The sequence below is a fragment of the Phaethon aethereus genome (assembly GCF_964289735.1).
Source record: "Phaethon aethereus genome assembly, chromosome: 18".
In the NCBI taxonomy this organism is placed as follows: domain Eukaryota; kingdom Metazoa; phylum Chordata; class Aves; order Phaethontiformes; family Phaethontidae; genus Phaethon; species Phaethon aethereus.
The window spans coordinates 1,102,993-1,130,741 of record NC_138594.1 but is presented as its reverse complement, the minus strand read 5'-3'; the positions used below and the strand labels follow the sequence as shown (position 1 = coordinate 1,130,741).

The 27,749-nt window shown below is 45.8% G+C and overlaps 1 protein-coding gene across 2 annotated transcripts; it reads left to right on the top strand.

Annotated features, from left to right (window-relative positions):
- Positions 1–772: 772 nt before the first annotated feature.
- On the top strand, positions 773–20,098 carry LOC309411471 (myosin heavy chain, skeletal muscle, adult-like; the record flags this gene model as incomplete). 2 transcript variants are annotated; one of them, XM_082008114.1, is made up of 38 exons in its annotated part: positions 773–979; positions 1,069–1,212; positions 1,305–1,461; positions 6,448–6,475; positions 6,574–6,685; positions 6,885–6,977; positions 7,103–7,166; positions 7,257–7,355; positions 7,462–7,565; positions 7,663–7,801; positions 8,427–8,545; positions 8,642–8,791; positions 9,605–9,775; positions 10,413–10,719; positions 10,820–10,896; positions 11,157–11,244; positions 11,340–11,457; positions 11,793–11,916; positions 12,003–12,139; positions 12,244–12,499; positions 13,471–13,713; positions 13,923–14,099; positions 14,185–14,330; positions 14,418–14,508; positions 14,597–14,986; positions 15,138–15,264; positions 15,444–15,562; positions 16,105–16,301; positions 16,704–16,887; positions 16,974–17,139; positions 17,312–17,436; positions 17,591–17,899; positions 18,000–18,203; positions 18,473–18,598; positions 18,694–18,864; positions 18,953–19,057; positions 19,201–19,296; positions 19,943–20,098. In XM_082008114.1, the coding sequence occupies 38 exons, from the start codon at positions 773–775 to the stop codon at positions 20,096–20,098; spliced, it is 5,826 nt and encodes a 1,941-aa protein (XP_081864240.1). The 2 variants fall into 2 exon arrangements, with proteins under 2 accessions (XP_081864240.1, XP_081864239.1); XM_082008113.1 differs by having other exon boundaries at positions 10,413–10,728.
- Between the last annotated feature and the right edge of the window lie 7,651 nt (positions 20,099–27,749).

The following is a 27,749-nucleotide window of genomic DNA, read 5'->3' as shown; positions in this document are numbered from 1 at the left end:
CTTGGCTAATTGAAATTCTCTCCTTAAGTCTCTTGTCAAATTATTTATAGTCGATACATTCACATCATTGGTAAGATAAAAAACATTTCTAAATATATCCGGTCAAATCAAATGACAATTATGCCCTTAGTTAAGTTTGCCAGACAATGCTTTGCCAAAGAATGTTTGCCAAAAAATGTTTTGACCGAAGAAAGAGGAGGAATCCAGAGCATCTGCCAACCAGACTCTATAAAAGTGTCTTTGCAGCACTTGGCCCTGTCTCCAAGAAAAGTTTCAAGGTAAGTGTGCTGGGTCTAGCGATTTGCTGAAATCAGGCATCCCCCTTTATTGTGTATTATGCAGTATATTCTTCCCTCTGAAGCTGGTTTCCAAGTAAGTTTTTCCATCTGCTTTCAAGGTATCTGTATATCTTCTACCTTTTTTTGAATTGTATATTATAAGAAGGCTTCTTTAAACATAATGCATATTCTCAAATATGACACTGTACAATCTGTACAATCTGTAAAGCCGATGTACAATCTGTACAGTGTCACAAGACACAAGTAACAGCAGTTTTTAAAAGCTTATTCTGTATTGTTCAAGAATGAAACCAAGATTTTTCTCTTCTGAGAGGAAGGCTAGTTTTGCTAGTTTTAGCAATTCTAGTACGTTCTTAATTTTAAAACATTGGAAAAGGTCTCCTTGCAAGCAAGGTACATTAATGTTCTATTCATGCTGCATTTCTTTTCTTCCACAGGGTTCTCTGCTGACGTGCCGTCAATAAATTGCAGACATGACCTCTCCTGATGCAGAAATGGCTGTCTTTGGAGAGGCAGCTCCTTATCTCCGAAAATCAGAAAAGGAGAGAATTGAGGCCCAGAACAAGCCTTTCGATGCAAAGTCATCTGTCTTTGTGGTGCATCCTAAGGAATCCTTTGTGAAAGGGACAATCCAGAGCAAAGAATCAGGGAAGGTCACTGTCAAGTCTGAAGCAGGAGAAGTGAGTAAAAACCAAGGCTTAAAAACTGTACGTAATTCCCAGTCTCAGCTCTCAGCTGACATACATGCATCTCTTTCTTCACCTGACAGACCCTGACTGTGAAGGAAGACCAGATCTTCTCCATGAACCCTCCCAAGTACGATAAAATCGAGGACATGGCCATGATGACCCACCTCCATGAACCCGCTGTGCTGTACAACCTCAAAGAGCGTTATGCAGCCTGGATGATCTACGTAAGTACCAGCAGCATCTTCCTTTGGGCAGCTGGGAGGAACTGCTCTGCCAGGCTAAGTGGAAGCCAACGTGCTGTCTCCCTTCCTCGCAGACCTACTCGGGTCTCTTCTGTGTCACTGTCAACCCCTACAAGTGGCTGCCGGTGTACAACCCGGAGGTGGTGTTGGCCTACCGAGGCAAGAAGCGCCAGGAGGCCCCTCCACACATCTTCTCCATCTCTGACAATGCCTATCAGTTCATGCTGACTGGTGAGTTACTTTATTTTCTCTAGAATTATTTGGCTGTTATTATCGTTATTATTTTCCTTGCAGAGGATAAAAAAAGTCTTTTCACTGAAAATAGTTCAGCTTAATGATGTTGGAAGGGTGGATGTCCTCTCATCATTGGAAGCATTTTCTTTACTGGACACCATTACTGAGACCAAGTTTCTAGCAATCAGTGTCCAAGATATACGCAGGAGCAGGCCATCTCCATGTGCCATAAGACGAGCTGGCAGGGAAGGCAACCGGCCTGGATGAACAGGGAGATTTTGCTGGGACTCAGGAAAAAAAAGAGAGTTTATCAGCTTTGGAGGAAGGGACAGGCAACTCAAGAAGAGTACAAGGATCTCGCTAGGTCATGCAGAGAGAAAATTAGAAAGACAAAAGCCCAGCTAGAACTCCATCTGGCCACAGATTGAGATTTGCTTCTACAAATATATTAACAACAAAAAGAGAGGCAAGGAGAATCTCCATCCCTTACTGGATATGACGGGGAACATTGTCACCAAGGATGAGGAAAAGGCTGAGGTACTTAATGCCTTCTTTGCCTCAGTCTTCAATAGCCAGACTAGGTATCCGCAGGGTATTTAGCCCGCTGAGCTGGAAGACAGGGATGGAGAGCAGAATAAACCCCCCATAATCCAGGAGGAAACAGTTAAGGACCTGTTAAGCCACCTGAACACTCACAAATCTATGGGGCCTGATGGGATCCACACAAGAGTACTGAGGGAGCTGGAGGAGGAGCTTGCCAAGCCACTCTCCATTGTTTCTCAGCAGTCCTGGTTAACAGGGGAGGTCCCAGACGACTGGAGGCTTGCCAATGTAAGTCAAAGTAAAGCCTTTGACAGCGTCTCCCACAGCATTCTCCTGGAGAAACTGGTGGCTCACGGCTTAGACAGGTGTACTCTTCGCTGGGTAAAAAAATGGCTGGACGGCCGAGCCCAGAGAGTGAGTTAAATCTAGCTATTTGCTGGTCACAAGTGGTGTTCCCCAGGGCTGAGTTTTGGGGCCAGTCTTGTTTAATATCCTTATCAATGATCTGGATGAGGGGATCAAGTGCTCCCTCAGTAAACTTGCAGATGACACCAAGTTGGGTGGGAGTGTTGATCTGCTGGAGGATAGGAAGACTCTGCAGAGGGATGTGGACAGGCTGGATCGATGGGCCAGGGTCAACTGTATGAGGTTTAACAAGCCCAAGTGCCGGGTCCTGCACTTGAGTCACAACAACCCCATGCAACGCTACAGGCTTGGGGAGGAGTGGCTGGAGAGCTGCCCAGCAAAAAGGGACCTGGGGGTGCTGGTTGACAGCCGGCTGAACATGAGCCATCAGTGTGCCCGGGTGGCCAAGAAGGCCAACAGCGTCCTGGCCTGTATCAGCACTAGTGTGGCCAGCAGGAGCAGGGCAGGGATTGTGCCCCTGTACTCGGCACTGGTGAGGCCGCAGCTTGAATACTATGTTCAGTGTTGGGCCCCTCACTACAAGAAGGACATGGAGGTGCTGGAGCATGTCCAGAGAAGGGCAACAAAGCTGGTGAGGGGCCTGGAGAACAGGTCTTATGAGAAGCAGCTGAGGGAACTGGGGTTGTTTAGTCTGGAGAAGAGGAGGCTGAAGGGAGACTTTATCGCTCTCTGCAACTACCTGAAAGGGGGTTGTAGTGACATGGGTTTTGGTCTCTTCTCCCAAGTAACTAGTGATAGGATGACAGCAAATGGCCTCAAGCTGTTCCAGGGGAGGCTTAGATTGGGTATTAGGAAAAATTTCTTTACTGAGAGCGTGGTCAGGCATTAGAAGAGGCTGCCCAGGCAAGTGGTGGAGTCACCATCACTGGAGGCATTCAAAAAACATGTAGACATGGCACTTTGGGACTTGGTTTAGTGGGCATGGTTGATGGTTGGACTTGATGACCTTAAAGGTCTTTTCCAACCCTAATGATTCTGTGATTCTGTATTTGGGAGGATATTGTTTAACACTGAATACATCGTCAGATTTTCCTTCAAAGAATTTTGGATAAACTTTTAAAGTTCTATTTTTTTCTTAGTTTTTCTAGGAATGATTTGCTTTGCAGAAGTAAAAGTCACTAGGGTTTAGTTCTTTAAATAAGACTGTGTGTAAAAGGAAAGGAGATTCCACATTGATGCCGATGCTTCCTGTGGTGGTTTTATGAAAACTCTGGAAGCAGCCTTAGTCAGACATTGCAGTGAAATCTGCTCAGAAAATTGATTCTTCCCTCCATCTCAGAAACAATTTCTTCTTTTCCATTCATTAATATAAATGGAACTAATAAGCAAGACAGCTAGTGAAAACTTTTCTAGCATTGACTAAATCTCCAGACTTTCAAGAAAGAGCAGATTAATGAGAAAAATACTAAACAAAGAGAGGTATGTTTTAATTTATTACAATGAATCTCATACCCCACTCCCTACCCAATTACTGTATTTAATTCTGTAGTATTCAGAACGGTAAGAAGGTTAACTGGAAGAGAATACTATGAAAATGAAACAATAATAAATTGATATTTGGTTAGTGTGTCTTATCATGGCAGTATTTATGTAAGTCATCATATATTTATTTATACCTTCAAGAGAGGTGCAGGAACTTGGTGAACGCAAACCCAGACTTTTCCACTGGGAGTGTTACCGAATGGCTTAGGCTCTTCAGGCTGCATGCAGATTATTAGAAAACACCATCCTAGAGGCATAGAACAAATGTAAATCAACTGGCAAAAAGTATTTTCTTTGAAAGCCAGTCCAGCTACACAGCCTATTAATACAGCTTATTAAACACAGGTAGACTTTCGTCAAAACATAACTCTGGCTAGTTAACTGTGAAAACACAAGAAGGCATGCAAAATTAAAGGTTTGAGAACAACTTGCAGCACATATAAAAACTTATGCTTATTTCTTTTTCAAAACCATAAGGAGCAGAAAGGCTTAAAATGAAACTGTAGAGTCTGTACTGACATAGTAAAAATTTAAAAAGACAACTTGGAAAATGTAAAGTAATATTAGAACAACTAAATGAGATTTTCATTTGTTTACCTTAAAGCAGTGTGGGAAGTATTCATTTCTGGAACTGCTCCTTTAGTGGGATTCATAAGAGGAATTTCTTCTGATTGAAGTATCCTTAAAAAAACCCAAATGTAAAATAAACACTAGCAAATTGCCAGGACAGAATTCAAGCAGGCATTCCAGTGGAACTCTACAGATCAAAAATTCTCACTGAAAATTGCCAGGAAAATGGCGAGTGTTACATAACTTTTTAAAAGAGTTGTTGAGAGAGTTTTAAGGAAAAACATGCCAATAAGCTTGATTTTTGTAAAAGGCAAATTAACAGCAATTTCTAAACAAGGCAATTACAAGGCATGTGAATATATGTGACTTACCAAGAAAAAAAGATGCATTTTTTTTTTAAAGGAAAGTCTTTCCTTACAAAACTACTGATTTTTTTTTAACAAAGCAGAGCTGGTTTGAATTCAACAGAGAGCTATCTGAATTCAACAAAGATCATCAGTACAGTTGATAAAGCAGCTATTCTTAACATAACTCTTTATGCTTACATTCACTACCAGCTATAGATTTGAGAAAGTTCAAAAAAACCTGGTTAAGAAAAAGGAAGACATGGTAAAAACATTTTTTTTCAGTTTTTATAGTGCAAAGATTTTATCAATGAAGTCACACTGGGATCTGTTCTGGGTCTTCTGCTGCTCAACATTTTTTTAAATGATCTGGAAATTATGATGAGCCTTCTGATTTGACTAAGTCCTTCAGGCCAGTAAATATTAAATCTAACGGTGAAGAATTTCAGAGGGACTTTATGATATTAAATGATCAAATTATTATTCAGTGATGTGGCAACAAAATTTGGTCAACAAGAATGTAAAAACAATGCACATAGGAAAAAACACAAAAGATGGGCTCATTGCTGACAACTACTGTTTCTGTTATACACGCCCTTTAATACAGCTTCAGAAATTTTGGCTCGGGGATCAAAAATCTGCAAAATAACAAGTTGAAAGCTGGAGATCACTGAGTAAGAAATAGAGACCAAAATGGAAAAGATCACATCATGATGGTTTACCCAAGGATTGTCTGCACCTGTGTACTATATGCATTTCTGCCCTTCCTTTTTCAAAAAAGAATATAGTAGAAATGGAACAGGTGAAGACAATGTTTAAAAGGTTTTCCAAAGTTATGTCAGGATGTCTGCTCAGGTAGCTCTAGACAAATGATTTGTGCTACTTTATAAAATTGTGCATGGCACGGAGAAGATGAATAGACAAGGACAGAGTACATGAAAAACCAAACTCAGCACCAATCACATATTTTTCCTTCACACAACAAGTGGTTAAAAAATGAAGCAGACTGGATGATAAAAATTGACGCAACAAAAAAAGAACTGAGCATGGACCAGTCAAAATTCTGGAGAGCAAACTCAGGCCAAGCTATTACAGAGAAAAACGTCAAATCGAGCTCTGGAAGTGCCAAAATTTCAATACTCTAGAGTATGGGAGAGTATTCCGGTAAAAGGTTACTATGTGCTAATGATATTTTTGTGATTTTCTTTAGGCAACAATCAATTGGCCACTGACAGAACAGTTCCTATGTTACAAAGTTTATGAGAAGCACCTACTCCAGTAGCTTACAGATAGTTCAATTAACCAGAAACTCTACAAAAATACTCCTTAGTGGGAATCCTTTTCATAAAGAAAATGAGCAGCTTGATATGAAGAGAATATCCAGAAAAAAAAGCGCATATACTACGCCTGACATCAACATCAGTGTTGACATGCCAGCTTCACAGCTACATCTGGGAACTTTAAAATGTTCAAAAGGAATTAGGGGTGAAGGCACACAGGTTTATGACAGGAATTAACTGCCTACTGCTAGTGCATCTTCTAAAAGTCGCAGCAATATTATTCATCAGGGTATTCATGATACAGATTAGTAATCTTTTTGCTTCTGCCTCCTTCGCAGATCGCGAGAACCAGTCGATCCTGATCACGTATGTACACTCCCTGCTCAGGTCCCTGCCCGACTGCCGGGTACCAGGGGACCTCCTGCCTGACCACACGCTCTCTGCTTCTCTCTTTGCTTTGGCAGCGGAGAATCCGGTGCAGGGAAGACTGTGAACACAAAGCGTGTCATCCAGTACTTTGCAACAATTGCAGCCAGTGGGGAGAAGAAGAAGGAGGAGCAGTCTGGCAAAATGCAGGTGAGTCAGGAGGAACAGACTGGACACTTGGCATGTAATAGCCATGTCAGCTAAACACTGTAACCAAATATTTATCATCCTTTAGGGAGTGCTTGAGGATGAAATAATTAATGAATAGATGCTGGCTTGAGTCAACACTTTCCTCTGTTCCTGACATGATTTTTGGGAAGGATAACCAGCAATAATTATCATCCTGCAGGGAACGCTTGAGGATCAAATCATCAGTGCCAACCCACTGCTGGAGGCCTTTGGAAATGCCAAGACTGTGAGGAACGACAACTCCTCACGCTTTGTAAGTTGTTGCTTTGGACAAAATCCCTCCTCATATAACAGTAGTGATGGGCTAGTGGTATTCTCACATAAGGAGATGGCAATGAAATGCATCTAGGCTGGAACGCTGCTGCTTCTCCTTAACAGGGAAAATTCATCAGAATCCACTTTGGAGCCACAGGCAAACTGGCTTCTGCCGACATTGAAACTTGTAAGAGACTCCCCTGGCCCGATCCCTTCCTTTGTAAATTCCCACCTCCATGTGCATTCCTGTGCCTGACTCTTCTACCTTCCTTGCCAGATCTGCTGGAGAAGTCCAGAGTCACTTTCCAGCTCAAGGCAGAAAGAAGCTACCACATATTTTATCAGGTCACCTCCAACAAGAAGCCAGAGCTAATCGGTAGGAAGGATCATCATGACTTTTTGAGGGTGATCGTTGAGCAACAGTTCCCTCTGTTACCTGGCTGGCAAAACTAAGCCTGTGTTTTGCCTCTTGCTGCTTTCAGACATGCTCCTCATTACCACCAACCCTTATGATTTCCACTTTGTGAGCCAAGGTGAGGTCACTGTTCCCAGCATTGATGACCAAGAGGAGCTCATGGCGACAGATGTAAGTAACACAGCAAAAAGGTAGCTACTGCAGCTGTCGAAGGTGACATACGTGACCTACCAAGAACACGCATTTTCCTTCATTGTTTTGACTGCAGAGTGCCATTGACATCCTGGGCTTCACTGCTGATGAGAAGACAGCCATCTACAAGCTGACAGGGGCTGTCATGCACTACGGGAACCTGAAGTTCAAGCAGAAGCAACGAGAGGAGCAGGCAGAGCCAGATGGGACAGAGGGTATCAGCAAATTTAGCAACTGGTTTGTTCAAAGAACTTCTCTGTTTGCAGAGATGATATGTTAGCCTCCAAAGATAGTTCTGAATCAACACATAAAACACTGAGGAGAAACATCTTTGTTCATTGTCTATCGAACTCAAGAATTGCTTCCTGCTTCCCTGATCAGGGGAAATACCATTACTTTATCCAATGGAAACTGCAAAACCAGACGTAGCCTAAAAGGGGAACTTCAACAGAGGATATCTCTCTCTCTGTAAAACCTTCAACTACTAAGCCACCATAATGTGAAATCATATATTTGGTGAATTAAATCCTGCTTTCTTTGCTATGCAGAAATCCACTTTCCACATAAAAGGAATGTGCTGCATGCGTGCCTTGTATTCCCAGAGGTTTTTCGGGTTCTTCTGTGAACTTCCAGATTCAAGCTATTTCTATCCAAACCATACCTGTTCTTGTTTTCAAAGAAGGCCACCATTAGCTTCCAGAATTTATGTTCCCGTGCAGACCTTCTATATGAATCCAGACCAATGCTTTTCCATTTCTGGAACATGAACAGGATTGTTCACACTGACCAAATTCTAACCATTGCACAATGATAAAAGCTTTTGTCTCTCCCCCTCTTTAGTGGCTGACAAGGCTGCCTACCTGATGGGCCTGAACTCAGCTGACCTGCTCAAAGCCCTGTGTTATCCCCGAGTCAAGGTTGGGAATGAGTACGTGACCAAAGGTCAAACTGTGGAACAGGTAAATAGAAAATAGTTTGAAAATGGCTTGAAAGAGTACTTGGGGGTTCTTCTTTGACCCGAGGAGGTATCTCCGGTCCTTTCTTCTTTGCTTTAGGTGAACAATGCAGTTGGTGCCCTGGCAAAAGCTGTCTATGAGAAGATGTTCCTGTGGATGGTTGTTCGCATCAACCAACAGCTGGATACCAAGCAACCAAGACAGTACTTCATTGGTGTCCTGGACATTGCTGGCTTTGAGATCTTTGATGTAAGGAACAAGGATTTGGCACCATGGTCAAGGGAGGGCCAGGGAGGGGTTATGACAACTCAGAAACACACTGCTTTTTAAGAAGATTCAGAAGTTTATCCTCCTCATATGCAGTTTTCTAGAAACCCCTCCCTCTTCTCTGCCAGCGCAGCACCCTCAAATGGCTTTGCTAACAAACACTTTGATTCCAACTTTGTCAACAGGTAGAAGAAAGCTCTGCTTTCTGACAAATGGTCTCAGAGGCCCTTGAGCTTGCAAAGGTCTTAGGCTTTGCAAACAAAGAGACATCTCTAGGACCAAGGCTCACACAGATGCGGGCCAAAGGTGTGGATGCTCTTGGAAGAGTCAAGGGAAGGGTAGTGCTATGGGAAAGTTCACAGCATGTTTCCTGTGTTGTGAATGCAGAGATGATGCTAGGACTTCTGTGTCAGAGCAGAGAAGCCCCTGGATTTTTGATCTGAGAGCAGAGAGATATTTGTGTGCAACACTGAGGAGGTTTCCACTCTCTGGGAGGTCAGAGATCTGAGACACTGACATGATGCTGCAGCTAAGGTTACTGAAGGGTTTGCTTTTGAGTAGCACAGTAAAAAAGAAGTGTTACTTTTAGCTTGATTTCAAAGTAATACTAATACATTGCTCTGGGGACAGTAAATTTTACAATAGAAGTCCTGCTATGGAAACACACGTTCTTACGTGTGGTATGGAGTGGTGTTTCAGCTGGGGAATTTCAAACAGCATTAGGAGAATGCTAGCAAAACCTTGTGGTGTTTGCCATACCTTGAGAACCTGTGCACCGCTCCTTGCTTTGGGCAGTTCAACAGCTTTGAGCAGCTGTGTATCAACTTCACCAACGAGAAACTGCAGCAGTTCTTCAACCACCACATGTTCGTGCTGGAGCAGGAGGAGTACAAGAAGGAAGGAATTGAATGGACGTTCATTGACTTTGGGATGGACCTGGCTGCTTGCATTGAGCTCATTGAGAAGGTACCTTTTCCATACAAGTGTATGATGTATTTTGGAATTCTGTGATGTTTCTGAGCCAGATTCAGCTCAGAAGGAACTCAGAGCCAGACGTTTGGTGTCAGTTAAACAAAGTAATTTGCACTGAAATTTATTTTAGTCCATGGAAGAGAAATTAGGAAATGCAAATCTGTGTCATTAATCCTGCATTACCTGGTCTTTGAGCATGGAAAAGGTAGCCTGGACTCCCACCAACAGGCTTCTTTAAAACAAACTGGAGTCAGTCTCCTTTCCTTTTTCCTCTGAAGACTCAAATCAGAACTCCACAGACAAATTTGGGAAATAAATATTGTCTTGCCTGACTTCCCAAGACAACAGGAGCTCTTGCAGCGGTTTGCCTGATTATTTTTCTGTTTACCACTGCTCCCTCCAATTCTACTCCCAATTCTAACCTGACCTGGACAGTCATTCTTACGAGTTCTGTGAAGACAGGCTGCAGTAAGGTAAGGGAAGGCAAAAGTAAGCTCCCTGGCTGAGAAAAACTGCTGACAAACTTAGGCCCTTATTGAGGCTGAGATGCTACACTGGTACCTTTGATGCTCATAGCACATGTTTCACATCATTATCATTTTCCTCTATCACTTCTGGTGGTACCTTCCAGCCCATGGGCATCTTCTCCATCCTGGAAGAGGAGTGCATGTTCCCCAAGGCAACTGACACCTCTTTCAAGAACAAGCTCTATGACCAGCATCTGGGCAAGTCCAGTAACTTCCAGAAGCCCAAGCCTGCCAAAGGGAAGGTTGAGGCCCACTTCTCCTTGGTGCACTATGCTGGTACAGTGGACTACAACATCACTGGCTGGCTGGAGAAGAACAAAGACCCCCTGAATGAAACTGTCATCGGGTTGTACCAGAAATCATCTGTGAAGACACTGGCTTTACTCTTTGCCAACTATGGTGGGGAAGCAGGTAAGTTCAGTAAAATCCATGTCCCATGTGTTCATACTGGACAAAGGAGAGTCTCAAAGACAGGGTTAAAGTCATCGGCTAATTTTCTTCAATTATGCAGAGGCTGCTGGTGGTGGTGGCAAGAAGGGTGGTAAGAAGAAGGGTTCTTCTTTCCAGACTGTCTCAGCTCTTTTCCGGGTATGTAAGAATTCACTACCTTATTTTTAAAAATACCCACAGAAATAACACAGGAGTTGAGTAGTTGCTGTAGGAAGATATCTCTGTAATTTCCTGGACAGACTCTGATTGATATTTATTTAATGAGTTGTATACCAACAAAACCATTCATTTCTGAAATGTCAAGACACTGAAAGATTCACTTCTCATATGCACATAACATATAAGATAGCAGCAGTACTAAAAAGCTTTAGTCTAAACTTTACCTTGTAATCTCACAGGAGAATTTAAACAAGTTGATGACAAATCTACGCAGCACTCACCCCCATTTTGTACGGTGCATCATCCCAAATGAAACAAAAACACCTGGTAAGAGGATCCAACAAGAGGAAAATTCAAGCCACAGACGCTCTTCTCCTGAGTATTAGGCAATGGGGTAGTCACTAATGATGGTGTTTGTTTAGGTGCCATGGAGCATGAGTTGGTGCTGCATCAGCTGCGGTGCAATGGTGTGCTGGAAGGAATCAGAATTTGCCGGAAGGGATTCCCCAGCAGAGTCCTGTATGCTGACTTCAAACAAAGGTGAGAGTGTTGCACCTTTATCCCTTGTTACCAAGCTGAATAGCCCGTGTGTCTTAACAAATTCAAAACATTATTCTTCAAAAAGCACCTCAGTAGTAGCATAGACAAGTTTTATTGTGAGTTTATGAATGATTTTATATTGATGGTGAGGATTCCCTTGGACTCTGAGTGAACAGTATGAAAAGCTCACTTACACTGTCTTGAAAGAATGCACTGTCCTGAGTACATGACATTACTCAGTCAGACAGTCAGCTGTTGCTGAGAAGGCTGTGGGGTTCAGTAGCAGTGGTGGTTCCAGTAATGCAGATTTCTTCATGTTCTGCTTTCTCCAACAGATACAGAGTACTTAATGCAAGTGCTATTCCAGAAGGTCAGTTCATGGATAGCAAGAAGGCTTCTGAGAAGCTTCTGGCATCCATTGATGTGGACCACACCCAATACAGATTTGGTCACACCAAGGTAGAAATAAGTCCTCTGATCAAACACTATGTGCCTCTGTTACGCACCACCTGAGGCTAATGTGCTACAATGTTCCCTGTCTTAAGGTGTTCTTCAAAGCTGGGCTGATAGGTCTGCTGGAGGAGATGAGAGACGAGAAACTAGCAGAGATTATGACCATGACACAAGCCAGGTGCAGGGGCTTCCTGATGAGAGTGGAGTATCGGAGAATGGTGGAGAGGAGGTAGTCATTTCTCACCAATATATCGTGTTCTCATGGTACTGGGTTAATTGAGACCAAATTCACCACCAACAGAGTATGCAATAGCTCTGTGAATTTTACTTCAGGGATTCAATCTTCTGTATCCAGTACAACGTTCGTGCATTCATGAACGTCAAGCACTGGCCCTGGATGAAGCTGTTCTTCAAGATCAAGCCTTTGCTGAAGAGCGCAGAATCTGAGAAGGAGATGGCCAACATGAAACAAGAGTTTGAGAAAACCAAGGAAGAGCTTGCAAAGTCTGAGGCAAAGAGGAAGGAGCTGGAAGAAAAAATGGTGACCTTACTGCAGGAGAAAAATGACCTGCAGCTCCAAGTACAGGCGGTGAGTATCACCGTCCATTTGTCCCTGGGAAAAGAACGTCATACAGCCAGAACACTTCGTAGACTAAGCAGAGAATCACAGGAAGCTGACTAACGTGCAGCAGAAGACAGAATAAATCACACAGTCTAAGGCACTCTAACGTTGAGTAAACAGGGCTGGCAGGGGCGTGGTTGAGTCTCATGGCAGACTGTCTGAGGAAAGAGCCATGTAACACTAGCCAACATGAAATCCACAGCAGTGAGCTCTGAGCTGGAAGGGAGGTATCTCCATCTACTGAACTTTCAAACTAGTGTATCTGTCTGACCGAGTAAAGGAAACCTGAGAAGAACCCGCTTTTCCTACTTACAGGAATATGGATACATCCCATTCAAACTCAGTTAGGAAAAGGCAGTTTCTTCACACCAAATGAAGTGATCAACTCGTTAGCACTGGAAATGCTAGGCGTGGCCTGGAAAGAAGGCGCAGAGGTAGCTGATGGCAAAGGCAAGAACCCCGTTGGTCTTGCAGCAATTTTGATGCACGTAGAAGAGTGATGCATTTCAATTTAGTTGAAATTATTCTCAGAAATGGAAAAGCCATTACTTCCCAAATATTATGTGTTTCTCAATGAGACAATTAAAAAGAAAAAGCAACTAAATACTTTTTCTGTCAGGAAAAAAGACCCCAAGCCCTTGCTCTGGCTGAAACAAGGCACTGAACTGACCACTGTTCTGTTGTGCTTGCGAGTGCATGAGGTATTCTCATAGGTACCCTCTCGGTGAGGCATTTTTAAGAGACACAAAAAATTTGGATTCAATGCTGATAACAGATGAACAGGTTTCCCAGGAGACAGCTGGCAAGAACGTCCAGCTGCTGGAGTGGAAGGCCCGGTTCAGGCCCCATTTTAACACGTGCCTACTCAGTGATATAGAAGAAAGAGGGGAGACTCTCTGAAACATTCCAATGCGCAAAACCCTGTGTCTCCCCACCAGGAAGCAGATAGCTTGGCTGATGCTGAGGAAAGATGTGACCAGCTCATCAAAACCAAAATCCAGCTGGAAGCCAAAATTAAGGAGGTGACTGAAAGGGCCGAGGATGAGGAGGAAATTAATGCCGAGCTGACAGCCAAGAAGAGAAAACTGGAGGATGAATGTTCAGAGCTGAAGAAAGATATTGACGACCTCGAGTTAACGTTGGCCAAAGTGGAGAAGGAAAAACATGCCACTGAAAACAAGGTACACACATGGGGAATCACATAAGGGGTCAAAAAATCATTGCTTCTTGGAGGAAAAGAGCCTGTGTCGGCTTTGGAGCATTTGAGCTGGGCCTTGTCTGAGCAGTGAAAGGAAAAATAAAACTCATAGCTCAGCACTGCAAAGTGAAAATTTCACTGAACCAGCAGGCATGTTTTCAATACAGTTTTGACAATTGCTTATATTTGTAGGTGAAAAACCTCACAGAGGAGATGGCAGCCCTGGACGAGACCATTGCCAAGCTGACAAAAGAGAAGAAAGCCCTCCAGGAGGCTCATCAGCAGACCCTGGACGACCTGCAGGCAGAAGAGGACAAAGTCAATACGCTGACCAAAGCTAAGACCAAGCTGGAGCAGCAAGTGGACGATGTAAGCACATGTGCATACAGCAAGAACAGGGCAGGAATGGAGTTAGACCCGGCTGGTAGAACACTGATGGTCTTGCTCTTTTTAGCTGGAAGGGTCCCTGGAGCAAGAGAAGAAGCTGCGCATGGACCTTGAGCGAGCCAAGAGGAAACTCGAAGGAGACCTGAAGCTGGCAAATGACAGCATAATGGATTTGGAAAATGATAAGCAGCAGCTGGATGAGAAACTGAAGAAGTAAGCGTGGCCGTGGGGCACCGGAGTGCTGGGCTGGTGCACTTGTCTTTTTCCTTTGAGCTCTAACGTGCTTTGCTTTGCCCAAAGGAAAGACTTTGAAATCAGCCAGATCCAGAGCAAAATCGAGGATGAGCAAGCCATGGGCATGCAATTACAGAAGAAGATCAAGGAGCTGCAGGCAAGCCTCTGTTCCTTTTCTTCTGCCCTTCAGAAAGACATCAGGTAGGAGGAGGGCATGGGTGTGAAGGGTCCCTGATGTTCCCCAGGCTCGTATTGAGGAGCTGGAGGAGGAAATTGAGGCAGAGCGAACCTCTCGGGCAAAAGCAGAGAAGCATCGGGCCGACCTCTCGAGGGAGCTAGAGGAGATCAGCGAGCGCCTGGAGGAAGCCGGAGGGGCTACCGCGGCTCAGATTGAGATGAACAAGAAGCGTGAGGCAGAATTTCAGAAGATGCGCCGCGACCTCGAAGAGGCCACGCTGCAGCACGAAGCCACGGCTGCCGCCCTGCGGAAGAAGCATGCGGACAGCACAGCTGAGCTTGGGGAGCAGATCGACAACCTGCAGCGAGTGAAGCAGAAGCTGGAGAAGGAGAAGAGTGAGCTGAAGATGGAGATTGACGACTTGGCCAGTAACATGGAGTCTGTCTCCAAAGCCAAGGTACAGAATTGCAGTAGACCATGCTCACAGGGCCAGGATATGGCACACAGGCTAGATCTACCAGCCACATTCTCATAAAAATATCCCTGCTGTGAGGGTACGGCAGAGTCCAGGTGTTCATTTCCTTTCCTTCCTTGTATTTGCTGTCTAGGCAAACCTGGAGAAGATGTGCCGCACTCTGGAAGACCAGCTGAGCGAGATTAAAACCAAAGAGGAGCAGAATCAGCGCATGATCAATGACCTCAATACCCAAAGAGCTCGTCTGCAGACAGAATCAGGTGAGGCATTCTCATTCCTGAGATGCAATGGGAGGATCTGCACACCATGAGCATACCACCGACTACAGAGTGACAACTGGTGTAACCTGTCCAGGACGCTCCTGATTACATGGCTTTACAGGCAGAAACTGTCATGTTATTAATAGTCTAGTTACTTTTTTTCACTTTACCCTTCCCAGGTGAATATTCACGCCAGGTGGAGGAAAAGGATGCTCTGATTTCTCAGCTGTCTAGGGGCAAGCAAGGGTTTACCCAACAGATTGAGGAACTCAAGAGACATCTAGAGGAAGAAACAAAGGTGAGGATGTTTAGTGTAAAAGGATTTGGGGGGGTGCGGGGGGAGATAAAACCATTCTTTCAACAAGCGTAATCGCCCCTAAAAGAATCTGGAAAATCTTGACTACAATATTTTATATTTTAAAACCAGGATTGGTCCAGTATTCTTTCCCCAAACACATGCCGTACTGGAGGGAACACCGGTAATGCATATGCCCCAGCTCATAGGCTAGAGAGGGAAAGAAGCGTAATGATTTTGATGCAAGAGGAAGTCATCCACTAGGCTTTTGGGAGATTCGAGTGATAAGAGATTCAGGATTCAGAGAGGGTGCGGACAGGATTCTGAGACAGGATTCAGACACATACGTCAAAACATTTACAGAAGCAGCAGGTTACTGTTCCAGAGCACCTGCCACTAACTCATCCTGATCCTCCAGAACACATTGATGAAGGTTGCATCAGCAGCCAGCTTTGCATTTGCCTAACTAGAGTTTCATTCCAACTCCACTGTCAAGAGGCATCTCAAGAGAAGCGTTCAGGTTACCAATCCCAATGTCCCCACAGGCCAAGAACGCCCTGGCCCACGCCTTGCAGTCTGCTCGCCACGACTGTGACTTGCTCCGGGAACAATATGAGGAGGAGCAGGAAGCCAAGGGGGAGCTGCAGCGTGCCCTGTCCAAGGCCAACAGCGAAGTGGCTCAGTGGAGAACCAAATACGAGACAGATGCTATTCAGCGCACGGAGGAGCTGGAGGAGGCCAAGTATGTGAGAAGTGGGATGTCGAACGGCTGGAGAAGACTGAGACAGTCAAGGGAAACTGGAAATTGGAGTCTCGGAGAGTGGGTTAGGACAGGGCGGGGATGAAGGCATGGATATACTGTCTTTGTGAACAGAGGAGGGAACGGGGGAAGGAAGAGTGTGCTGTGGAAAAGGTGTAGGTTGGAAGGACAAGCCTAGAAAGGCTAAGACAGTCTGAATACTCAGGAGGTGCTAGGACACAGAAGTGACAGACCCTTTAGGCTGCATGCAGTCTTGGAACAGAAAAAACACTGTGAAAAGCGCTAGGCTCAAAGCCCCCAAAGTGCCCACCTCCCTTCTCGTGAACAGTACAAAATTGGCTCCCCTCTAAGCTCTAACCTGAAGCTGTGCTTATCTCATCCCAGGAAGAAGCTGGCACAGCGGCTGCAGGATGCAGAGGAACATGTCGAAGCCGTCAATGCCAAATGTGCTTCCCTGGAAAAGACAAAGCAGAGGCTGCAGAATGAAGTGGAGGACCTGATGATTGACGTGGAGCGAGCTAATGCTGCCTGTGCAGCTCTGGATAAGAAGCAGAAGAACTTTGACAAGGTCTTTTGGGCTGCAGCCCTGGGGTTCCTGGGCAGAGCGTGCCCTCCTGCTTGCCACATGCATGCTGAGGTCCTGTTTGTCTTCAGATCCTGGCAGAGTGGAAGCAGAAGTACGAGGAAACGCAGGCTGAGCTGGAAGCGTCCCAGAAGGAGTCTCGCTCTCTCAGCACGGAGCTGTTTAAGATGAAGAACGCCTATGAGGAGTCCCTGGACCACCTGGAAACACTGAAGCGCGAGAACAAGAACCTGCAGCGTAAGTGCCTGGCCCTCTGCTCCTGGCTGGGCTTTCTCACTATCCGCCACTACGTACCGCTCCACGTGGGTCTGTGCCTGCAGGTCGGCAAAGATGCTCGTCAACCTGGTGCGGCAGAGCCCTTCTCGTTCTGCTCTGTGCCTGACCATGCCATTGCCCTTTGTTCCCACAGAGGAGATTTCCGACCTCACGGAGCAGATTGCCGAGGGAGGAAAGGCGATTCACGAGCTGGAGAAAGTCAAGAAGCAGATTGAGCAGGAGAAGTCTGAACTCCAAGCCTCCCTGGAGGAAGCTGAGGTACACGCAGCAAATGGTGTCCAGACTGGAAGTATGGGAGTAGCTATCTGCAGGGGTGGCAGGACAGCAAGGCTAGATTTCATGGAGTACTGCATAAGAGATTACTTGGAAAGGAAGCAGTTGTTTAAGTCACTGTTCCTGCTGGCTTGTCCAGGCCTCCCTGGAACACGAAGAGGGGAAGATCCTGCGCCTCCAGCTTGAGCTCAACCAGGTGAAGTCTGAGATTGACAGGAAGATAGCAGAGAAGGATGAGGAGATCGACCAGCTAAAAAGAAACCACCTCAGAATTGTGGAGACCATGCAGAGCACCCTGGACGCTGAGATCAGGAGCAGGAATGAAGCCCTGAGGCTGAAGAAGAAGATGGAAGGAGACCTGAATGAAATGGAGATCCAGCTGAGCCATGCCAACCGCGTGGCGGCAGAGGCACAAAAGAACCTGAGAAACACACAGGCAGTGCTCAAGGTCTGTTCAGCAAAGCTACAGAAAGGGAAAAGACTTCCCTGACATTTTTGGCACCGAAGCGCACACGGCGGCCTTGCAATTTCTCTTGTCCCTTTCACAGGATACCCAGATACACTTGGACGATGCTCTCAGGACACAGGAGGACCTGAAGGAGCAGGTGGCCATGGTGGAGCGCAGAGCAAACCTGCTGCAGGCAGAAGTTGAGGAGCTACGGGCAGCCCTGGAGCAGACGGAGCGTTCGAGGAAAGTGGCTGAGCAGGAGCTTCTGGATGCCACTGAACGTGTGCAGCTCCTCCATACCCAGGTCAGGCACTCTGCTGGGAATTAATCCCATCAACAAGCGGTAGCACAGAATGAGATTGCTATGCATCTCCTAAGTGATGACTATGTAAACACTTGAAGAGCTATGTTGTGATATGGCCAATCTAGCCAGCCACCCATGTCTGGTTTGCTGCTATGGCTCTAAAGAGGACTCTTGCATTAAAGACTTTCCCAGAAAATACTCACGCTTTCAGCTCTTGATGTGCAGGCCTTAGGTCTAACAGTACAAATCATGTCTTTCCTGCTACTCAGAACACCAGCTTGATCAACACCAAGAAGAAGCTGGAAACAGACATTGCCCAAATTCAGGGTGAGATGGAGGATACGATCCAGGAAGCCCGCAATGCTGAAGAGAAGGCCAAGAAGGCCATCACAGATGTGAGTCGGGGGCTCCTTTCACTGCTGATGGTGGATGTATTCTCCCCCAAACTGCCTCCAGCCCCAAAATGGCTTTGGCCCCTTGCTCTCTCCAGGCAGCCATGATGGCAGAAGAGCTGAAGAAGGAGCAGGACACCAGCGCCCACCTGGAGAGGATGAAGAAGAACCTGGACCAGACGGTGAAGGACCTGCAGCACCGTCTGGATGAAGCCGAACAGTTGGCTCTGAAGGGAGGCAAGAAGCAAATCCAGAAGCTGGAGGCCAGAGTGCGTAGGGCTGGTATTTGTGCATGTGAGTGAGCACGTCCCTTGCAGAGGTACCGGGGAAGCTCCAAAGATGGGCTTCTCATTGCAGGTGCGGGAGTTGGAGGGGGAGGTTGATGCTGAGCAGAAGCGCAGCGCCGAAGCCGTGAAGGGTGTGCGCAAGTACGAGAGGAGGGTGAAGGAGCTGACCTACCAGGTAAGGCAGGAGGCCTCCTTGGGCTGATAGAGTTTTCTCACAGCAAGTCAGACTTTGCAGACACCACCCCCAAGGGGAATTGTTAACCTCACGTGTTGGGAAACCAATAATTCACTCTCCTTCCTGCTTACCAACCACCGTAGTCTGAGGAAGACCGGAAGAATATTCTCAGGCTCCAGGACCTGGTGGACAAGCTGCAAATGAAGGTGAAATCCTACAAGAGACAAGCTGAGGAGGCTGTAAGTATTGCTTGGAGGATGGGCAAGAGCCACCTTCCATTGGGGCAGCACGCTCCCCGAGATGAGTATGAATACCAGGAAAGGAGCATGAAAGAAACTCCCAAGACACAACAGCCTTGGCCATGCCGTTTTACTGTCGTGGCATGAGGCCTTGCTGAGCTCTGGGCACTCTGCAGCAGTGGGGGATGAAGTGAGGGGAGCTCTGCAGCCTGTTCTATACAGGAGGTCAGAGCAAACAAACCCAGGGCCCACATCCACTGACTGAGAAGTTCATGAATCTCTGCTGCTGACCAACAGCAGAAGGCTTCAGGGTCTTTCTCAACCTAGTAAGTCACACTGATAGTTGGGCAGCAAGCAGTGGGAGAATAAGAACACACATGACAAATCCAAGTGACGAAATAGCTCCCCAAGAGTGGCACAGTACTGCTGGAGTTAGTGACACAGTACCGGTGAGGGTTTTCACAGTGGGGTCGTGAATAAGGGAGGATGAGGAGGCCTGTGTGAGGCTTATGTGTAAGCAGCCGTGGCGGGGTATGGAGATTTGTGCCTTCGCCCCGGGAAGAGCCGCAACCCCGCAAGGCCGAGGTGCAGCAGGAGTGAAACCCCTGCCCTGGGCTCTCACCACCAACTCCCTCTCCCCACACAGGAGGAGCTGTCCAATGTCAACCTCTCCAAGTTCCGCAAGATCCAGCACGAGCTGGAGGAAGCCGAGGAGCGGGCTGACATTGCAGAGTCACAGGTCAACAAGCTCCGAGCAAAGAGCCGGGAGTTTCATGGCAAGAAGATAGAAGAGGAAGAGTGAGGATGTCATGAGGCAGCAAAGTGACCTGAGGGGTGCACAAAATGTGAACCTCTGGGTTGCTTTCTTCTGTCATTAGTCTTTGTAACCATGGCAATGTCTAGAGAATAAAGAACGTAGATTCCTCTGCATACGCACCATGTGCACCAGTTTTCATTTGTTTCTCTTTTTACTGGTTAGGTCTCTATCATCATTAGCTTTTGGGCACAGCTTTGGCTTGTAACTTTTGTGTACCTATGTCACGGTACAGATTTCTGTCACCTAGTCCCTGACTACTTATCCCTTCTTTACTGCTTAGTAACTGGGGCATGAATAGAAATTTTACTTCATAGGAAGAGAAATCAAGAACAAGAATTCCTGAGAGTTACTCCTGCCAGTTCAGCCTTCCTACTGTTCTGTCCCAAACAACATCTTATGTTATATTTACTCATACGGCGCCGCAGCACTTTCCAGTTGTGCAGCATGTCAGGTGTGAGCTGCTCCTTTCGCTGGCCACTGTCCAAGGCAGATTTGTGGAGGGCTGATAGCCAACAGAGTTTATGGGTTTTTTGGGAAGCTGACAGAAGGTGGGCCACTGTGTTTGGTTCGTGACTTTAACTAGATAGGGGGACCATATTGACCTGTTGAACATGAAGGATCACAATGTTTCCCAATGAAATAATGCTACTCTAGGCAGAGTAAGGGCAATGTGTGATACCTAAGAAACGCAGAAGACTTTCATGACACTGAGCAAACAGTGCCATTAAATAGCATACAAAATTCAGTACAGTTAAAACCACAAAACTATATGCGTGGGGGAGCATAATGCAGCGTCACATATAAAAAGATGGATTGTGAGCTGACAATTACCCGTCAGGAGCAGGGTCTTCCACATGTGCTGCATAACTGTGTGCAAATACCCACCCACTTCTCAGCAGTGGTCGCAAAAGGGAAAGCAAAAAGAGACAAATTGAATTTGCAAGGAATTATGATTCCAAAGGCAGTAAAGTTGATCGGACGCATGGAGGGGCTTCCATAGGAGGACCAATTAAACAAACCCAGAGACTTAAGGTAGGAAAGGAGAGAAGTGAGTGAACAGAGCTATGAAATCAGCACAGTGTGGAGAGGCTTGTCAGGGATCAATGTTCTAACTGGCTCTGGCATTAAAAGAAACGGGAGAGTGCAGAGGGCGGAAGGTGGAGGACCGTGTGTGTGTGTTTGTGTATTTGTGAGTGTGTGTGTATAAATCAAACGAAACTACCTGAAGGCAAGGTATTCAAACCCAAAAAGATGTGTGGGCTCTTCACAAAGTATGCAGTTAAGCTGCAGAACTCCTTGTCACTGCGAATTAAAGGATTACATGGATTGAAAAGAGACTTGGACCTGTTCATGGAGAAGAAATCTACCAGAATTTACCAACTGCGCAGAAACCCTGTCCATGGTGCAAAAGCTCAAAGCTGTATTAGAAAGAGAGAGATTCAGAGAGCACTTGAGGGTAACAGCTGTCGCAACCTGGGAGAATGGAGGGCATCCTCCATTCCAAATCCATTTTGTGGGTAGAAAATGAGGCTGCCAGTCATAACACAGCCACCAAAGGAGGTAGCTCAAGGAGACACAGGTATAAACAAATAGTTGTTGACTCCCACTGTTTTTATGCAAGACATGTTTGGATTGCCACAGTAACAGCACTACTGGACCTCCCTAGGGAAGCTGGTAGAAATACAGTCTAGCACACAGGAAGGCTTTGGAATCAGTGCCCAAAGAGGTAAAGTTCAAGCTCAGCCAATGTGTGAGGCCGAGAGCAGTGTGGGGTCATGGGATGGCTCTGCTCTGAGACCCTGTGAGTCACCCTGCAAGATGCTGGCTAACTGGAGGCCCTTCTCAGGGATCTCACGAGGCTGATCTGGGAAGAAGGCAGTATACAACTACGCTGTCTGGCAAAGCAGTGACCAAGTAAAGTGGCCATTGCAGCTTGAGCTGGAGAGGATATGAGATACATTTTCCCAAATCTCCTTGCTTAGAGCTTGAACAGTGTCCTCATCTCTCGGGTTAAACTCAGACCTTGCCGAGTACAAGCCTCATGGAGAGAAAGGTGTGTCCCCAGCAGCCTTTAGTGCAGTGAGCAGGGAATTTCATCAGGACAAGGGATGCAAGCATGGTGAGAGCATCCTGACACTATGCCTGCTGGCTATCTGGTGGCACGTTGATATCATTGCTTCATTTCTGACCCATTTCCTTCCCTGCTCTTACCCAAGAGAAGGTGAGCTCTCCTCCTCACCTGCCCTGTAGCAGGAGCCCTGCAGTTGCTTTGACGGGTGATGGAAAGGGCATTCAGAAGGTCACCTTCTCAGCCAGGAAGCACTGCTCAGCAGCGATTGCTTCCAGAGACGTTAGCTGAGAACATGGGAGGAGTCCCAGTAACTGTGCAACTGGGACACTCATTCAAGTGCAGGCCAACTTCAAATGACAGGTCTGTCCGACCAGCCAGTCTGCTTATCTTTCCAGTTAGACAATCTGGTCCTTCTCCACTGAGACGCTCAGTCTTTTTCAGGCTGCAGAAAACCATGTGAGAGCGTTCATCACCGGATAGAGAAGGCACAACCAATAGAAAAAGCTGCGAATCAATCCCTCTAAAGGAAAGATGCATTCAATTCCCCTTTTCCTGCTGTGAGGTCAGGGAAGACCTGCAGAAATCGGTTGCTGAGTGGAGAAGCAGCATGAGGAGATGGCAAAAGGTTATCCCGGTCTCTTCATGGGTATCCTGAGGTAAGATATATCTTAACCAGACAACCCACGAACACCTACACGGCATAGACATGGTATGCTAGGCATGGAGAAAGCATATTTAATTCCACATGACTCAATGCCCATCAGCAGAATAAACAGGCTTCTTAATGAGGAAACTGTGTCCGTACCATATGCAGGCGCCAGCATTCAGCCATGTCTTAGCGGAAGGGTAGGGAAGAGGAGTTTTCCTCCGAAGGATTAGGGTGTTGGCATTTCTGTTCAGCTTGGGCGAGGGTTCCTGGACGTTCTCCTTTTACACAGAGGACTGCTGTCTGAAGCAACACGGCTGAAGTAGGGGCTGGGCATTCCCTGTCAGACTGCCCTGGTGACTGCTCTGGTGACGTCTCAGCACACCTAACAAATAATTGCAGCAAAACTGACACCACCATTTGAAAGCGGCACTTCTTACAGTGGATGTTTCAAACATCCTTTGTCTCTGCTCATGCTGGAAGAGCTTTTGCTTCACCTCTAAGCATCTTGGGTTCAGTGCTGAACACATGCAATCCCTACCCATTACTGAATGGAGGTTTACGATATCTTTACTTCTTCACCTAAAAAGTGCCAACCATACAACATCACCCACGAGAGACACCATCACATTAACTCTGTGAGTAGAAAATCCACTCTGTGAAACAAATTAAATACTAGGAAGGAAGGAAGGAAGGAAGGAAGGAAGGAAGGAAGGAAGGAAGGAAGGAAGGAAGGAAGGAAGGAATTGTGGATGCGTTGGTTACACACTGACATCTCACCTCTGATGTAGCTCCCACTTCAGCAACCAACATTCTCTAGCAAGTCGGCCTTGCTACACATATAGGCTGAAGCTAGATCTTCCATGTCACTTGATCCACTGGTGATTCACAGGGCGCACTGATCCCTACAGACATGCTCTGCTAAGCCAGACAGCATGGTTGATAACACCTGCAGCGTGCTGCAAATCCCACAGGCACTGCTTTTTCAGTTATCTTTGCATGCTTTCAATAATATTCCCCACTGTTACTTGATCAATAGCAGTCACCTGCCAAGGTATGTTTTGCTCCACCACAGGAAACACAGCCCACACACCTGCAAATACTTTATGTTAACCTCCATTCGTTGTACCTGGGGAGTAAGGTATCAATGCAGAGCTATTAATGGACAGAGGTCAACTTCTGTGCTCAGCACAGAAATTCCGAATAGCGCTCCATTGCAACTGCAATACCTTCAAGAGGTAGCCAGCGCATACATTCACGCTGTGGATTTGTAGCTACTGCTACCTTTTGACCAGAGAAGCGTTCTGTCAAAGGACGGCCTCCTCCAACACCTTCCGGCTACATGCACCGTTAGGTGGGACAGTCTGTTGTGCGGAACATTTCTTGTGCACCCTGAGCAGTCAGGCAGCCTTCTGCAGCTTCCTTTCTGGAAGCTGCTGTCTGCAGTATTCTGGGTTCTCCTTCACAGATCTCCTAGTCTTTTCACCTACAAATGGTCTTCTCTTGCGATATTTTTCCTTCTAAATCTGAATGGAAGTCAGCTCATTACCTCTCCTTGGCTCACGTGACACATACAAGAATTCTCTTGGAATTATTTTCATCCTTGGAATTACTCTTATTGCTTAAATAGAGTAATAAAAAGGATACTGGGACCTACCTGCCAGGCAGCCCCATGTCAGTGACTGGTAAGATCATGGAACAGACCTTCCTGGAAGTTATGTCAAAGTTTATGAAACACAGGGAGGTGATTAGAGATGACCAGCATGGCTCCACCAAGAGCAAATTATGCCTGACTGCGGTGGAGTGACTGCATCAGTGTAGAAAGGAAGAGCGGCTGATGTCATCCACCTGCACTTCTGCAAGGCCTTGGACATGGTCCCCCACAACATTCTTGCCACTAAATCAGAGAGTTATGGTTTTGATGCATGGACTGTTAGGTGGATAAGGAATTGGCTGGATGGCTGCATCCAAGCCGTTACAGTCAAAGGCTCAGTGTCCAAATGGAAACCAATGGTGTCCCTCAAGGGTCTGTACTGGAATCAACACTCTTGAATATCTTCATTAGTGACATCCACAGTAGGATTGAGTGCCCGCTCAGCAAGTTTGCAGACGACAGCCAGCTGAGTGGTGCAATTGATACCCCAGTGGGAAGTGATGCCATCCAGAGCAACCTGGATGGGCTTGAAGAGTGGGTCCCATGTGAACCTGATGAAGTTCTACAAGACCAAGTGCAAGGTCCTGCACCTGGGTCAGGGCAATCCCCACTATCTGTATATACTGGGGGATGACTGGATCAAGAGCAGCCCTGCAGGGAGAGGTGATTCTCCCCTTCTACTCTGCTCTCATGAGACCTCACCTACAGTACTGTATCCAGCTCTTGGGCCCCCAGTACAAGAAACACATGGACCGGTTTGAGCAGGTGCAGAGGAGGGCCACAAGAATGATCCAAGGACTGGAACACCTCTCCTGTGAAGAAAGGCTGAGAGAGTGGGGCCTGTTCAGCCTGGAGATGAGAAGGCTCTGAGGAGACCAATTTGCGGACTTTCAAGATATAAAGGAGGCTTATAAGAAAAATGGAGAAAGACTTTTTACCAAGGCCTGTAGTGGCAGGACAAGGGGCAAATGTTTTAAACTGAAGAGGGTAGGTTCTTATTGGGTATAAGGAAGACATTTTATAAGATGAGGCTGGTGAGACACTGGAACAGATTGGCCCTAGAATTTGGGCACACGCCATCATTGGCAGTGTTCAAGCTCAGGTTGGATGGGTCTTTGAGCAACCTTGATCTAGTCAAAGATAACCCTGCCCACAGCAGGGGTGCTGCTGATGATATGTTCACGACAAACTAGATGATATGTTTAAGGTCACTTCCAACCCAAACCATTCCATGATTCTATGATTCTATCCTCTAAGTTCTGCAAGTCCATTGGACTCAGGGATTGCCCAGAGAAGCAGGACTTCAGATGCATCTCTCTGCTCAGCGTTCCTGTTTCTTCTGAGCAGGGTACAGGGTGTTTCCATCAGCCTCCCCATGCCCTGCACAGGGGGCCCAGCGGTGAGCTCTGCGTTTGAACTCCAGAACAGTGGGTGCTGCAGTGCCAGAGTCCTCCTTGGAACAAGCTCTTCATGCACAGGCCAGTGCTTGATGCTGGATATTACCTTGGATCACAGGCATCATTTTTCTGACCTTGCTCCTCTGCTATTCACCGAGCTTTATCCACTGAGCTCTTTTAATAACCAAAATGCCAATGTCCAGAAGAAGAGCGTGTTTAGATCTAGACAGTATTTAAAGCAGCTCAAGTGACAGTGCCCTTTTCCTAGAACAAGATCAGTCACTCTCCAGGACTACCGGCAAATGCCTCCTTTCTCAGAATATCAGCTTTGTACAGGACTGCCTGCCACCTCTCATGCTCTGATAGAGGCAGCACTGTGTTGATAGCTTTTGTGTCTGGCACTGTATGAATGTGTAAGTGTGCAAGGTTTTGTGATGGGGTGGGAGTGCTGGACTGAGGATGTATCAGAGTACCGAGGATCTCGGACTGTATGCTCAGTGTGTGATTGTGTGTAGAATTGTGTTTGGGTAGAGGGGTGTTTTTTTTGGAGCTGTACATAGTGAAGGGCTACAGGGACCTCCCCTGCTTCCTGACTTGGTTGAGGGCATTACTTGATATATGTTGCCAATGAACACATGCATATTTGAGACTAAGACTTAAGCACTTTAAGGCATGTTAACACTTCTTTTTTGTGTGAGGGGAAATGGGAATTATCACTGTGTATTTATTGAATATGCATATATTTGGAGTTGAAGTTATTTCCTGGCCTTGGTTACTTTTGCATGTTTGTCTCTCTACTCTTGACCCTTTAAGTGTCCTTAATAAAAGTTGAGAAACTGAAATAACTTTAACTATGAATATCTCCCATATTAATAAAAGTGTTAGATCCGCTCCACCATAAAAGCATCAAATCTTTTAAAACCAGAAATATTTTGAAAAAAACTGTATAATTTTCTTTTTCAGGTCTGATATACCATGAGTCATTTGTTTGTTTATGACTAGGTAAGACTTTAATATCAACTATGACTGAGTACAGGAACTGTGAGCATTTCTCTCGTATGTACATTATGAATTTTTCAATTTCTGGAAAATACCAAGTACAGATTTACGTGCATAAAGATTTACATCTTTTCATAGCTAAGGAGTCACCTTTCACGCTCTAGGCATGAAGTACATGTCCAAACTTGAGCTTGTATCCTGACTTGGTGTCTCTTGCATTCCCTCTCTATCTAGCGCTACTGTGGTCAATATGTGTCTGGTTTTCCCCTTTTCAGTATAACTTATAATGAATTACTGAATGACATTTAGACATGATTTGAGTTTTGTAAAATTGTCTTTTCTAATGCTCTAAAGGCAATCCCTAAATTCACAAGACCATGTGCACAAGATACATTGTATTATTCACATATTACGTGTGGACTAGTTGCAGTACAGAAATGCCAAAAAATCTTGCCTAGGTCAAAGATCAAGTTATCAGTAGGGACAGTAGAGGAACTGACAAATCCTACATCCAAGTTCTTTAAGTGCCTTGACTAGTTAAGATTCCCTTATTAATATCCCTGTCGCGCTATTTATAGGAAATGTATCCACAGCAATGGTAAGATGTAAAACATTTCTAAATATATCTAGTCAAATCAAATGACAATTATGCCATTAGTTAAGTTTGCCAGACAATGTTTTGCCAAAGGTGGTTTGCCAAAATATGTTTTGACTGAAGGAAAAGGAAACATCCAGAGCATCTGCGTACCAGACTCTATAAAAGTCTCTTTGGAGTGCTGTGCCCAGTCTTCACAGAAAATTTTAAGGTAAGTGTATGGCTCCTGTGAACTTCTGGACAAAGCGTATACCTTTTTAATTCCATTTAACTT